Source organism: Bidens hawaiensis, unplaced genomic scaffold, assembly GCF_021521415.1.
Source record: "Bidens hawaiensis isolate Kalapana, Puna unplaced genomic scaffold, B.hawaiensis_p1.1 tig00001179_1, whole genome shotgun sequence".
NCBI lineage: Eukaryota > Viridiplantae > Streptophyta > Magnoliopsida > Asterales > Asteraceae > Bidens > Bidens hawaiensis.
In genome coordinates this window covers 1,998,437-2,013,618 of record NW_027491068.1, presented here as the reverse complement: position 1 = coordinate 2,013,618, position 15,182 = coordinate 1,998,437, and the positions used below count along the sequence as shown (strand labels likewise).

General features: G+C 37.8%; 1 protein-coding gene and 1 long non-coding RNA gene across 2 annotated transcripts; both read left to right on the top strand.

Moving 5' to 3' along the window:
• Window positions 1-1,221: 1,221 nt before the first annotated feature.
• Window positions 1,222-2,335, top strand: LOC143562581 (uncharacterized). Its single transcript, XR_013140511.1, has 3 exons — window positions 1,222-1,354; window positions 2,097-2,143; window positions 2,227-2,335. It is a non-coding gene; the product is annotated as an uncharacterized LOC143562581 (long non-coding RNA).
• An 8,534-nt stretch (window positions 2,336-10,869) lies between these two features.
• LOC143562574 (alcohol dehydrogenase class-3-like) lies at window positions 10,870-12,294 on the top strand. The gene is made up of 3 exons (XM_077050340.1): window positions 10,870-11,080; window positions 11,153-11,235; window positions 11,838-12,294. Exons 1-3 carry the CDS (start codon window positions 10,909-10,911, stop codon window positions 11,967-11,969), a joined length of 387 nt encoding a protein of 128 aa, XP_076906455.1. The 5' UTR covers window positions 10,870-10,908; the 3' UTR covers window positions 11,970-12,294.
• Window positions 12,295-15,182: the final 2,888 nt, after the last annotated feature.

Genomic DNA, 15,182 nt, shown 5'->3' with positions numbered 1-15,182 from the left:
TGTAGCAAAGGATCATACAAGAAGATGTAGAATCAAGATCTCATTGAAGGCTACACAAAAATCGTTCAAGAATACGTGATTCAAGGAGCTTAGTCGACGACTAATGTGATGAAGACACAAGACAAAGTTATTACATGAAGTAGCAGATGAAGGCATCATATCTTATCAATTTTGAAAATGATAGTGTACTCGTATATTTCTCATTACTAAAGAGAGTATTGTTAGCGTTTATTTTATTTAATTATAATAATAAAAGGGACCCCGTGTACTGTATATTGTAATGTAACTTTTGATGTACTAAAAGTTTTTGGTATTTTTTTGTGAAGGTTTGACATTGAATTTATGAGTAGAAAAGTCCGTCAAAACTTAGAATTATATTTAACGGATGTTACGATGCACTTTAGACTTTTATGGATTTTGTTGAGATTATGCTCACAATTTGAAGTTTGGTAACCATAATCGATGAATACAAAAGCGAATCTCGATCATTAATGTAATTCTTATTAGTTCGAAAAATTACAATTCACTTCTTAATAATATAACCCACAACCTCGTGTATATATACTAATTTAAACTTGAAAACCTAATTAGACTAGAATACGAAAACTTATCATACTCAAATACTAATTAGTAAAAATAAATTCAAATAATTATTAAATAAATTCTTTGTTGTCTAAGTCATTGGCTCGACTTGTTCACCAAGTAATTTATTCCATGTAAACCAAGTTATAAGCTCAACTTGAATACTTCATAAACATGAACCAACCCATCATAGGCTCGTTTAGTAAGCCCAAAGGAAATTACGTCCAACACAATTACGTTTTAATTAAGACTTGTATATGCTCGTTTTGACAGTTTTTATTTCACTACTACGTATATATGTATTATTAATTGTGTCCCTATGTGTTAACCTGTTTTTAAGTAAGTTCGTATTCAGCTCCTAAGTATTAATTTTGTAACAAAATGAAAATTGCATGTGTAAGTTTGAAACTTAGACCGTGGTCAATATATAATAATATGAATATACGTGGCTTTTGGTGATGCATTTGCCGCTTCATATAGATATTGATCATATTATCTCCAATCCACCGCCTAATTATTGTGCGTGGATCGGGGAAAGATCATCACCTGCAAATTAAGGTACGTACTATCACTATGCATGCATGTTCCTAACTGATCAAGATCTGTTACGTTCATGTTTGTGATTTGTGGTATAGCTGCTGTGGCCTATGAGGCTAACAAGCCGTTAGTGATCGAAGATGTGGAGGTTGCGCCGCCTCAAGCTGGTGAAGTTCGAGTTTGGATACTGTTTACCGCGCTCTGTCATACTGATACTTACGCTTAGAGTGGCAAGGTATGTATATATATATATAGTTGTTATTGTCATCGATCATCAATATTGTTCATTTACCCATTTAGGTTAACGATTATATATACTCGTTGAAACACTAGATGAAACTTAAACGAGCGAGCTTGAGCTTTTATTAAGGCTCTTTTAACTCGAGCCCAAGCTTCACGTCTCAAGCTCGTACGGGCTTGCGAGCCTAAACGTTAACTTATGTTTAATATATATTTTGTATAATAACTATAATTACATATAAACATATGATAAAAATAATTAAAACTATATACAACTATAAAAATATATGTAAATAATATATCAGTAAACAAAAGGATCAAATTACAATAAAGGAGTGGATAAGGGAGCAACAAGCTGCAACCACCCAATATATTTAATAAATAATATAAAAATGTATAAATAATGTAATCAAATAATTAATAAATAATAAACGAGTTGAGCAGGCTCGGGCTTGACAAACGACTCATGGCCAAGCTTGAGCTTTAGAAATACAGTTTTAAACAAGCCGAACTCGGGCTTAGCTCAGCTCGTTTACACCCCTTAGAAATTCATAATTGTGATGAATACTATTATACTTGTGCTTGAGCTTGAATTAGCTTTTGAAACCATTTAAGAAATGCAAGACATGTAAATTTCTTTAATCCAAATCAATGTTATCATCGCTTGACTATATATAGCTTGACTATAAATAGCTAGATAATAAACTCGGCTAACAAATTATAAATCCCTGCTGCAGGATCCCGAGGGCCTCTTTCCATGTATTCTTGGTCATGAAGCCGCTGGGTATGTACTCACACTTATTTTTTAATCTGCTCTATCGAAAAGGACCAAACGGTGATCATTTTGATCTAATGTTAAAATGCCAGGATCATAGAAAGCGTTGGTGAAGGTGTGACAGAAGTTCAACCGGGTGATCATGTCATACCGTGTTATCAAGCTGAATGCAAGGAATGCAAGTTCTGCAAATCAGGGAAGACCAATGATGTGTAGTGAAACACACTTACTTTCCGTATCATTTTTATCATGTTTTAATTGTTTTTAGTATAATTATTAAGTTTTATGGTTTGTTTATGCTTAATATTACAAAGATGATTGTTTTCTTGTAGGTTATGAAGTTTGGTGGAAAAAAGAGTTAAATTGAAGAGTTTAGGGGCTTAATTGTGCAACTTTCTAACTTACAAGTCAAGGCCCAACCCAAGCCCACATCTTAAAGGCCTTATATAATATTATATTAAGTTAATTAAAAGAGAAATCAGCCATAATACAGCCATAATCCCGAAATCACACAAAACCCTAAAACCCTAGCCTAAGTTCCGATCGGAACAGCAGCCGGCAGCAAGAAAAAGAAGAAAAAGAGGAAGAAAGGAAGCGGCTGGTGGTCTTGGACGGCTGGAGAAGGAAGAGGAGTCTTAGGGCTACTGCTAGGGACTTAATATATCATCAATATCAGCCATATTACTTAAGTAATCATCTATAAACTTTACTTTTTGTTCAAGAACCCTAACTCTATTGATTTGGTCTTTTGATTTGAATTGTTTTGCAATTGATTGATAGTTTGACTTATAATTGATTGTGTTTGGATCTTGAATGAGTTTTATAATGTTTATGATGATGTTTGTGATGTTTTTCTTAAGTATGCATGGCTGTCCAAAACCACTCAACAATCATCAATATCATCTATAAACTTTACTTTTTGTTCAACTTGTTTGTTCTACCTAGGATAGATGTTTGTCCAAAAGTAATGAGTAGCTAAACTTGTTTGTTCTACCTAGGATAGATGGTTGTTGAGTGGTTTTAACTTGTTTAATGGATTGTTAATGTTCAAGACTTGAATTATTGATGTAAAGTTTAACTAAACCATAAATTTGATTGTGTGTGATGGCTGTGTTTTATTTGTTATTACTTATAATCCTCTTGCATTAGTTAATTGAATCGGTTTTGATTAATTGTTTGTTTGTTAAGCTCTTTACTTGGTGTTTTGGGTCTATTTGCGGGAAGTACAACCGTAGGGATAAGTGGGTAATATAATCATCTAAAATCAATTAAAATGCACCTTCTTTGAGACCGAGAGGTGATAAGAAGTAATATTGTCTCGTTGCTTTTACTTGTTAGAATTAAGACCGCGCGAGAGCGGGTTTTTGTCTTGTCAAGTTTGAGTGTTCATGTGCAATTAGTTGGTTTAATTTGGGTTAAGTTAAATTGTTCCTCTATCCTTGGTTGCGTCGTATTCGTTTCTATTAGGTTAGTGTGTCGGTGAGACCGAGAGGTGAGTCGTCATTTGAACACGTTAATAATTGTTTTCCCGGTTTATTCTTTAAAATCAATTAAAATAAGTTAGAGATTGTTAGAGAGACTGAGAGGTAATTTGACTTTCTTAAACAAGTTTTAGTTGTGTCATCCTTTATAACCGGTGTCTTGAATATTTTCAATCCGTTGTCTTGTTATTTCTATCAACATGATTCATTCCTAGGTAGACGTTTTTATCACTGCAGTCAAAGTTTTCAAAGTATTTTGTCAAAAGTTTTCGTTTAATTAAGTTAAGTAATTTAATCAATTCTAAATATTAAAATCATTTAAATATTATTTTGGTGAGTCTTAGTTAGAGTTTAGTAATTAAAAACGTTTTCACGTGTCTTCGAGTTCGATATCCGTTCTTTCCTTATCTGTGCTATACGCGATCGGTACACTTGCCGTTTGTGTGAACTAGGATAGATTGTTTGGTTTTTAAAGCTTAGTTGCGACTTGTGTTTAATATTTATATATATATATATTTTCGCACATCAAGTTTTTGGCGCCGTTGCCGGGGACACGGTTAGAGGCGTATTAAGAACGACTCGAGTTAAGACTTGCCTTGTTTACTACTTGTCTTTCTTATTTGTTTTGTTTGTTAGTTTAAAATAGTTTAGCTAATTATAATTTCTTTTATTTACTACTTGTCGTACAAAACCGTCTTCCAGTTCATCTACATCCGTCGGTAATACGTTCTCTTCTCCTACTTTTTCTGAACCCGTCATTAGGGATAGGATTATGGGCGACGCGAATCCACTACCGAGGAGGACAGTTGCAGACCGGGCCCGTCTGGTCGATGCTGGCGCGAGATCCAGCATTGCTCCACCAGCTATAGGAGTTCAAACGACTTGGCAGATTCCCTCTAACGTTCTGAACACGAATGCTCATTCTGCTCAGTTTCACGGGTTGCTCCACGAGACCCGCATTCTCATCTCACTCGTATTGCACGTATCTGCGACACGTTTTATCTTGCCGGCGTATCCGAAGACGCCATCAAACTCCGAATCTTTCCGTTCTCACTCGTTGATCATGCGAGTCTATGGCTTGAGTCCCTTCCACAGGGATCCATTGCTACTTGGGCTGCCATGCAGACCCAATTTCTTGAAAAATACGATCCTCCGGCTAAGGCCGCTCGTTTGCTTAACCAAATTCATTCTTTCCAGTTGGAGGACACCAAGAGCTTCTACGAGGCGTGGGAAAGGTTCAAAAATCTACTCGCATTATGTCCAAACCACGGCCTACAAGACTGGGCGTTTGTTGAGAAGTTCTACAACGGAGTGACGTACGCGACTCAGAGTATGCTCGACACAGCTGCAGGAGGTAACCTACTAACAACGAAGGATACGGATGAGTGCATTGCCTTGTTCAACGGTTTAGCCATGAGTGGATACCAGCGACCACCAGTTAAGAGCACCAAAACCGTCGATTCCCTATCACGCGGCATGCATTCGGTCGACACGAGCACCGCACTCGCGGCACAAGTTGAAGCGTTAGCAAAGATCGTGAAGGACTTGCAGGTGAAAAGTAAGTTATGCGAGATCTGCAGAGGGGGACACGATACCGTTCAATGCCCCGTAGGTTTCCAGGAGGAGGCAGTCGACTTCGTTAATAATCCAAACCGAAATCCACATTCTTTCAATTCTTATAATTCGGGGTGGAGAGGTAACCAAAACTCAAACTGGAGGAACGGAAATCAGTCCGGCTTCCAGCAACGTCAGAGCCTATTCTAGGATTCCGGTGAGGGACCGAGTAGTGGGGAGAAGAAGCCCACGTTAGAGGAGATGATGGCACAGCAGACACAGATGTTGTCGCGGTATATGACTCGGGGGGACTCCCGTCACAAAGAAACTCAAGAGAAATTCCGGGAGCACGAGTCATTCATGAGAAATCAAGGAGCGTCAATTCAAAATCTTGAGCGTCAGATGGGAGAGATAGCAAGTCGTCTAAATGAAAGGTCGCCAGGTACACTTCCAAGTAACACTGAACAAAATCCGAAGGCGTTCGCGAAGGCTGTGACGACAAGGAGCGGTGCGGGGGCACGTAGCGAGCCCGTGATTCAAGAGGCGACGAGAGGAGTCGTTAACGAGCCTGCGGTAGATGTAGAGGAGCAGGTAGACGAAGAGATTCAGTTGGAATCTCCACCGGCCAGGGTGCATCAGAGGCACAGCCCAGGAAGTACAGCACAGGCCGAGAACCAGCCACTAACCAGCACACCACCGAGAGTCTACAAACCTAGACTCCCATATCCCGGGAGAGTCCGTAGGGATAGAGACGAGGAGCAGAACTCCAAATTTCTTGATCTTCTGAAGCAACTTCATCTAAATGTCCCATTCCTTGAGGCACTCACGCAAATGCCCAAATATGCAAAGTTCCTTAAGGATATTCTTTCAAACAAAGAGAAGTTAGCCGAAGTCTCTTCCATTCCTCCGAGTGTTGGTTGCTCTGCAGTCTTGCAGAGAAAGTTACCTGAAAAGATGTCCGATCCTAGGAGTTTCACAATTCCCTGCATCTTGAGTGATAATACGGTCGTCCATGCGCTGGCAGATCTTGGTGCCAGTATTAATCTCATGCCGTATTCCTTGTATCGCAAGTTGGGTCTAGGCGAACCGAGGCCTACCCGTATGAGTATCCAGCTTGCTGATCGTTCTGTGAAATACCCCCGAGGGGTGGTCGAGAACATGCTTGTTCGTGTCGACAAGTTCATCTTCCCGGTGGACTTTGTCATCCTGGACATGAACGATGACGATAGTGTCCTACTCATCTTGGGCCGACCATTCCTTGCCACTGCACAGGCATTGATCGATGTCTGCGAGGGTAAATTAATCTTAAGAGTTGGGGAGGAGAACGTTAGTTTTGACGTTCGACAGTCAATTAAACACCCTAAGTCTGCTGATGACTCCTTATACTTCATTGATACCATCATGGAGCATGTCGGGGAGTTTCTCAGCGAAATCTGTGGAGGATCTGCCTCCGACACCCAGATTATCGATAGGGAGATTCCAGAGATTGAGATGGTTGTCGTAACTAATCAGTCCTTTGATGACGACACCGAGTCGCATAACCCTGAATCTGGTGTGTCTGCTAAGATCGTACGAGACAATCCGATTGACCGACCTTCAGTCGAGATTCCTCCTTCTTCCTTAGAGATTAAGGATTCGCCTGCCCACCTTGAGTATGCGTTTTTAGATGAAGAGAGGAAGCTGCCGGCTATCATTGCATCTACTTTGACGGAGGTTAAGAAGGCGAATGTGGTTATCTTTGATATCGAGGGTTGTCATGAAGAGCTTGTGGAGGATACCTCTATGGAATTAGATGATACGCAATTTGACCCGGGAGGTGACATTGAAGAAATAGGAAGATTAATTTTCAGGGAGACATCACAGAAGAGAGAACATGTATACTTGGATCAAACGAACTTGAAAGTGATGATACAACATACGAAACAAAATAAAAAGTTGACACACAGCAAAGATGACATCCTCCTTCATTACACGACTCGTATAAAGTTTGGTCCGGGCAAGTATAAGTCTTGGTGGTCCGACCCGTTTCAGTTTTTCAAAATCTCTTTAAATTTTTCTGGTAAGTTTTTCCTGACTACTAGTAGACAAATAAAACGAAATGGGTCGAGTGAAAAACGGATAAAGGAGAAGCCACCTGATTGAAATTGAGATTTGGGGTCAGGCTGAGGACCCGTTAAACTAAGCGCTCTCTGGAGACAGCCCGAGTTGTAGAGTTTGTATTATGATTCTCTTTATTATTTGTTTTTATTTGTTTTATTTTTATTTATATTTATAAATACAAAAAAAAATATTTAATAAAAATCAAAAAAATTAAAAAAATTCAAAAACACAAAAATATGTTTATTTCTTATGTTTCTGTTTTCTGTTTTGTACGCCGCTACATGCGAGCGAGTTTGAGTTGTTACAGGTATTATTATGCGCATGGTAGCTCTGATGGCGTTTTGGAACAGGTTCACCCGAGGTTGCGGCCGCGAATGAAATGCTATACGGTCGTTCGTTCAAATCATACACAGCTGATGAAGAATCTGCATCTAAACCAGGGGAGTAACCCGTTCTCTATTTTAATTTCTGTTCTTTAAAGTTTTAATTTTATGCTTTTCGTTTTATTTTTATTTTACTTCTTTTCCTTGTGCTCATCGAGGACGATTTCGTTCTAAGTGTGGGGATGGGAATTTATTTTACTTAGTTGTAGATTGGGAATTTATTTTACTTAGTTGTAGAAAAAAAAGTGAAAAAAAAATAAATAAATAAAAATTAAAAAAAAATGTCCCTTGTTTGTAGTTTCTTTTGCATTAAAGTCGGAGATGATGATTTTATTCGGAAATCGGTTTTTCAAACTACTAATAATATGAGATAAATTAAAGAAAACGCACTTAACTTGGGATGTGTCGGTAGGCTCAGCCTTGAAAATGAAAGGGCAAATTGGATAAAACGGTTAAACGGAAATCTTTTGTGGGTAAAGCGTTTTGTCCGTGGAAAATAAGCAATGAAAGGTCGGGCCATACTCAAGTCTCAAATTTTGGTATGAAAAAAGTGGAAATATCATGAGTTTTTAAAAAATCTGAATACGTTATCATATGATGCTTGGGTAGGTTTAACGTTAGAGTATGTCGTGTAGCCTGTGATATAAATCTTAAAATGCTAGTTTAGTGTTTTACACCTCATCGGCGTATGGTTTTATAACCTTAAATCATGTATTGATGGGATGCTTCGGGTCCGGAGACCATGGGTCTGTATGCAATCTATTTAGCTGGGTATGCACAATTCCTAAGTGGGGTTGTGTATATTTAAAATAAAGCCAAAGAGCAAAACCCTTATAAGTCTATAAACATGATCACAAAAAGTACAAAAGTAAAAATACACTACAGACTTGATCATCCACGCTGTTAGTCATGTGGGGTCCTCTTGCTCGCGTCTCATTACCATTAAGAAACGGACCACAAGGGACACGCTACATGTAAGCCCTACAGATAAAATTTGGCATACTCACCTATGGTTATGGATTTGGGGTATTGCTTAATAACGGGGGTATGTCATGTTGTGGGGAGCACTAGCTATAAATAATTGAACCTTAATCATATCTGATGGCTGCTTGGTAGACTTTGATGCTTAAGCTTAGGTGGATAAACAATACCCTTGATCGTCTTAACTATTCATAAATATTGAGCAACAAAGTTTTAATTCTGCTAATTTTGAGGTTTAAGTCAAGTTGGGGTGGTCTGGTCCGGTAAAAGCAGAAAATAAGCGGGTCTTAATTGTGTAAACCACTAAGTAATATTATTGTCGGATCTTATTTGTCCCGGTAAAGATTAAGGCATGGGTTTAGGTAGACAACAATATCGATGATCACGGTTTTTTGCGTTTTTCTGAGCTTTAAAATATAACCTATATGTTTGATTTAACTTTGATTTTCCGATTCTGATCCAACTGCATTAGACTTTTTCAGGGACGAAAAAGGTTTAAGTGTGGGGATGTTTGATGTGTAGTGAAACACACTTACTTTCCGTATCATTTTTATCATGTTTTAATTGTTTTTAGTATAATTATTAAGTTTTATGGTTTGTTTATGCTTAATATTACAAAGATGATTGTTTTCTTGTAGGTTATGAAGTTTGGTGGAAAAAAGAGTTAAATTGAAGAGTTTAGGGGCTTAATTGTGCAACTTTCTAACTTACAAGTCAAGGCCCGACCCAAGCCCACATCTTAAAGGCCTTATATAATATTATATTAAGTTAATTAAAAGAGAAATCAATCATAATACAGCCATAATCCCGAAATCACACAAAACCCTAAAACCCTAGCCTAAGTTCCGATCGGAACAACAGCCGGCAGCAAGAAAAAGAAGAAAAAAAGGAAGAAAGGAAGCGGCTGGTGGTCTTGGACGGCTGGAGAAGGAAGAGGAGTCTTGGGGCTGCTGCTAGGGACTTTATATATCATCAATATCAGCCATATTACTTAAGTAATCATCTATAAACTTTACTTTTTGTTCAAGAACCCTAACCCTATTGATTTGGTCTTTTGATTTGAATTGTTTTGCAATTGATTGATAGTTTAACTTATAATTGATTGTGTTTGGATCTTGAATGAGTTTTATAATGTTTATGATGATGTTTGTGATGTTTTTCTTAAGTATGCATGGCTGTCCAAAAATAATGAGTAGCTAAACTTGTTTGTTCTACCTAGGATAGATGATTGTTGAGTGATTTTAACTTGTTTAATGGATTGTTAATGTTCAAGACTTGAATTATTGATGTAAAGTTTAACTAAACCATAAATTAGATTGTGTGTGATGGCTGTGTTTTATTTGTTATTACTTTTAATCCTCTTGCTTTAGTTAATTGAATCGGTTTTGATTAATTGATTGTTTGTTAAGCTCTTTACTTGGTGTTTTGGGTCTATTTGAGGGAAGTACAACCGTAGGGATAAGTGGGTAATATAATCATCTAAAATCAATTAAAATGCACCTTCTTTGAGACCGAGAGGTGATAAGAAGTAATATTGTCTCGTTGCTTTTACTTGTTAGAATTAAGACCGCGCGAGAGCGGGTTTTTGTCTTGTCAAGTTTGAGTGTTTATGTGCAATTAGTTGGTTTAATTTGGGTTAAGTTAAATTGTTCCTCTATCCTTGGTTGCGTCGTATTCGTTTCTATTAGGTTAGTGTGTCGGTGAGACCGAGAGGTGAGTCGTCATTTGAACACGTTAATAATTGTTTTCCCGGTTTATTCTTTAAAATCAATTAAAATAAGTTAGAGATTGTTAGAGAGACTGAGAGGTAATTTGACTTTCTTAAACAAGTTTTAGTTGTGTCATCCTTTATAACCGGTGTCTTGAATATTTTCAATCCGTTGTCTTGTTATTTCTATCAACATGATTCATTCCTAGGTAGACGTTTTTATCACTGCAGTCAAAGTTTTCAAAGTATTTTGTCAAAAGTTTTCGTTTAATTAAGTTAAGTAGTTTAATCAATTCTAAATATTAAAATCATTTAAATATTATTTTGGTGAGTCTTAGTTAGAGTTTAGTAATTAAAAACGTTTTCACGTGTCTTCGAGTTCGATATCCGGACTTTCCTTATCTGTGCTATACGCGATCGGTACACTTGTCGTTTGTGTGAACCAGGATAGATTGTTTGGTTTTTAAAGCTTAGTTGCGACTTGTGTTTAATATTTATATATATATATATATTCGCACATCAACCAACCTATGTGGCAAAATAAGGGGAGCTACCGGAGTTGGTGTGATGATGAGTGACCGTAAGAGTCGGTTTTCGGTTAAGGGAACTCCAATATATCATTTCATGGGTACTTCTACTTTTAGTCAATACACTGTTGTGCATGATGTAAGTGTTGCAAAGATTGACCCCAAAGCTCCTTTGGAGAAAGTGTGCCTTCTTGGTTGCGGTATTCCAACTGGTAAGTTGTTATTAACTTCTGCAAGTTCTTGTGCTATTTGCCTGTTTGATTTTTTGTTGACTTATACGTCAGGCCTCGGTGCGGTTTGGAACACAGCAAAAGTTGAAGCGGGTTCAGGTGTTGCTGTTTTTGGTCTTGGGACTATTGGTCTTGCTGTAAGTTTGTAACATAATAAGATTTGTCTATTATTGTTGTATGAATTTCAGCATTGTTAGAGGTGCACATGTTGGGTTTTGGGTCCAAAAAGATTTGGTCAAAGAAAATCAAACCTGGTTTTGGGTGAAAGCGGTTCGGGTTAAAACCGGGTTGGTTTTGGTCAAAGAAAGTCAAGTCTGATTTTGGGTGAAACTAGCACAGGTTCCATCCCGGTTTTTGAGGGGCAAGTGGTCAGGTTTGGCCGGTTTTAAGTGGGTCAAGTCAGTTTAGATCAGAGAAAGCTAAGAAAGTGTTGCTCGGTGACCTGTACGGGTTGAAAATAGGTTGTTTTTTTGTCAAAGAAAGTCAGACCCAGTTTCGGGTAAAACAGGTTCGAGGGTTCTGACTTGTTTTTTTTAGGGGGGGTGGGGGGGTCGGGTTCGATCCGGTTTCCAGGTATAAGGTTACAAACCGATTTCAATTCTACTGTTAGGGTCGGGTTGAGACTGGTTTCTCTCAAAACACGTTGGAAACCGGGTTTAGGTTCCAACACGTTTCTTTTGTGCGCCTCTAACATTATTTCTCTCAAAACAATATAACATTTTTTAGTATGAACTGACAGGTGGCAGAGGGTGCAAAAGCAGCTGGTGCTTCGCGAATAATTGGGATAGATATTGACAACCGAAAACTTGAACGAGGCATGCTAGAATTATGTGTATATAACTATACATATACATATATATACATTTATTAATATTTTTATGTTAATTCTTTTATCGATTAAAATTTGCAGCGAAAAACTTTGGTGTGACGGAGTTTGTGAATTCGAAAGAGCACGAGAAACCAATACAGCAAGTTATTGTTGACATGACAGATGGCGGTGTGGATTATAGTTTTGAGTGTATTGGCAATGTTTCTCTAATGAGGGCTGCATTGGAGTGCTGTCACAAGGTAAGTTGTTTTGCAAATTCTTGTTTCGAGATTTTATTATTAAGATGAGTATAAAACTAAGTTTTTATAAATAAACACGGTTGGGGGACATCGGTTATTGTGGGTGTTGCAGAATCCGGTCAAGAGATAACAACTCTGATGGTGCATAATGTCAGTAGTTCAGTATCTTGTGTTTTGTCTGTGCCTGTAATCGTTTAGTTTGTTTGTAATGTTTTGAATATTGTTTATCGTATGTTCGCTAGTGTTAGGCGAACTTGGAGGATAAGCGAAGTTATGACAACTTCGCCTAGTATGTTAGCCGAAGTTGTCGAGGTCTATTTAAACCTCAACTTCGGCTTTTAGGGTTAAGTTTTTTTGCAGAACGAGTTGGATTGTGAACTTTAGCATCACGTGTTGGTTTTGGTATTATATCACTTTTATCATTCTATTCCGTGTGTTTATCTATCGATTCAACGTATTGCTTATCATACACTCTTATTGTATTACGTGGGGATTCCGCACCCTCGTGTTACGAGATACTCCTGTGTAGATCCGGCTGGGAACCTACAATTGGTATCAGAGCGTTTGCTCGTGATTGTGTGGTTCGGGATTATCACACGGGTGTTAAGATCGTTCCGTTTGACTATTCGCGGAACTTGTTTACGTTGAAATACCTCGTTTTTGTGTCTTGCCCATCTTCCTCCATCAAATATACTTCTAAATCACCCTCGCGTCCCTTGCAATCAATCTAACCAAACCTGCTAAATTCAATTGTTCGTCAAGCGAAGTTGCCGTCACAAAAAGTAGGGTTTAGGCGAACATATAAGTGTTTGGCGAAGTTGATTAGCTGCGAAGTTAAGATACTAGCGAAGTTAGTAATCAAGCAAAGTTAGTAATCAAGCGAAGTTAAGAAGCAGGCGAAGTTGTAGGCTAGCGAAGTTGTTCAGCGAACTTAAGTTTCAAGCAAAGTTATATCAACTTCGCTATTTGCTCACTGTTCTCAGAAGGTTAATTTTAAAAAAAAAATATATTTGAGTCTTGTTTCTTTCAACTATGACTTCAATAAATATCACAGAACTGGTAAAGATGGAGGTTGAAGCCGGTTCAGCAACTAAAGCTCCGAAACTACTGAAGGGTACTGATTTCGTTGCATGGAAAGATTGTTTTGAACAGTATGTGAAGTATCAAGACGCTAAGAATGTGGGTTTGCATTCAAGACGGTTACATTCCACCAAAGTCCTTGTTTGAAGGTCGTGAACAGATTAAAAAGTACAGTAAGATGGAAGAGGATGAAAAGAAAATGTATGAGGCAGAGAGTAAAGCGCATGCAGCTGTAACAATGGCACTTCCACAAGAGATTCTCCATACTTTCAAAAAATACAAAACTGCTAGAGAACTATGGGAAGCGCTAGAAAATAGATATGAAGCTAATGTTGGGATACGTACCTCCAAGACAAAGCTGCTAAAGACTCAATTCTCCGTATTCAAGTATCTGAAAAACGAATCACTTGATGATATTATCACACGATATTATCATTTGATGACCAAACTAAATAATTACTCCATTAAATACAAGGAAGAAGAGGTAGTAGAGAAACTTCTTGATGTTCTCCCACCGAAATGGGAAATGTACACTGTTCTGATGAGAGAAGATAAAGACTTTGCCAAGATTGATTTGGAAACAGTAGTCAATAAGTTACGAAATTTTGAACTTAACATGGTTCGGAAGGAGACACCAACTGATCAGGTTCAGGATCCGGGAATGTATGGTGCGAAAGTCACTCCAAGCTCAAGTTCAAAATCAGAATCCACTGCCTACTACTCAAAGGGAGAATCAAACTCAACTCATGATGGTCATGTGATTCTCAATATGGATGGTGATGTATGTTTTGTAGCTGGAGGTAGTAATCCTTCAAAACCTCAAGCCACAACTGGAAATTTCTCATCAAATATTCCAAGCTATAACTACTCACAGATGCCCATGAGTGTTAAATCAGCTGAACAGCAGTTTGCTCTCTATGCATCCTTCATTGCATCTTATGAGAACTACATCAAAGGTAAAATAGTCGACCCTGCAACTTTGAATGAAGACTATGATCAGATCGATGCTGATGATTTGGAAGAGATGGACCTGCAGTGGCAGATGGCTATGATAGTAAGAAGGGTAAAGAGATTCATGAAGAAAACGGGTAGAAAGTTCGTTGGAGAAAGACCAGGGTTTGATAAATCAAAGGTTCGATGTTACAACTGTCAACAAAATGGTCACTTTGCTAAGGAATTTACAAATGAGAGAGTCGAACGAAGTCAGACCAGGCCTGCACAACAGAATGGGGGTGGTAGTGAAAATAAGGCTATGGTATCTCAACAGAACGGTCGATACAACTGGAATATAAAAGTTGAGGAGATGTTCGAACAGGAAAATCTGGTAAACATTGAAACTGGAGGAAGTGAGAGGGAGACGGGAGAAGATCAAGCATACATGGCAGAAGTAAACGATCAGCTCTCTGAGGTAAGTTCTGAACTTCATTGTGAACAATGTGAAAACCTGTCTGAACAATTGAAAATGATCAGTTTGTTAGTTTGGACACACAATTTAAAACCTTAAAAGAATATCAACACTATACTAAAACTAGAGAAAACAGTTACTCGGTAAAAATAAAAGCTAGTGAAAAGGATATCAGAAGTCTTAAAGCCACTCTAGCTGAAAAAATACAAGTAATTGATCTCAGTTATGAAGTTTTAGAAGAAAAGACCAAACTAATTGCTGAAAGATATAAACAGATAGCTGATTACCAGGTAAAAGTGGTGGAACTGAATAGAAAAATTGAACAATTTAGAAATTCTTCTAATATGTTAGATCACATAATCAGTGTTCAACGTTCCCCGGTTAACAAAGGGGGAATTGGATTCTCTGAAGTTCCACCACCATACAACAATAACTATACTTATAATCCTAGTAATCAGCAATCTGCAAATGTTGAAGTTGGTCAGACAGTTCCAATCACAGTTTCTACTAAAGAAACTGAAGTTAATAAGA

What these genes read in the sequence shown, in the direction of transcription:
- LOC143562574 (XM_077050340.1), top strand. Translation starts at nt 10,909, where the DNA reads ATGATGAGTGACCGTAAGAGTCGGTTTTCGGTTAAGGGAACTCCAATA. An exon ending in TGGTTGCGGTATTCCAACTG is followed by an intron (nt 11,081 to 11,152) that starts GTAAGTTGTTAT and finishes CTTATACGTCAG; the next exon opens with GCCTCGGTGCGGTTTGGAAC. An exon ending in TTGGGACTATTGGTCTTGCT is followed by an intron (nt 11,236 to 11,837) that starts GTAAGTTTGTAA and finishes ATGAACTGACAG; the next exon opens with GTGGCAGAGGGTGCAAAAGC.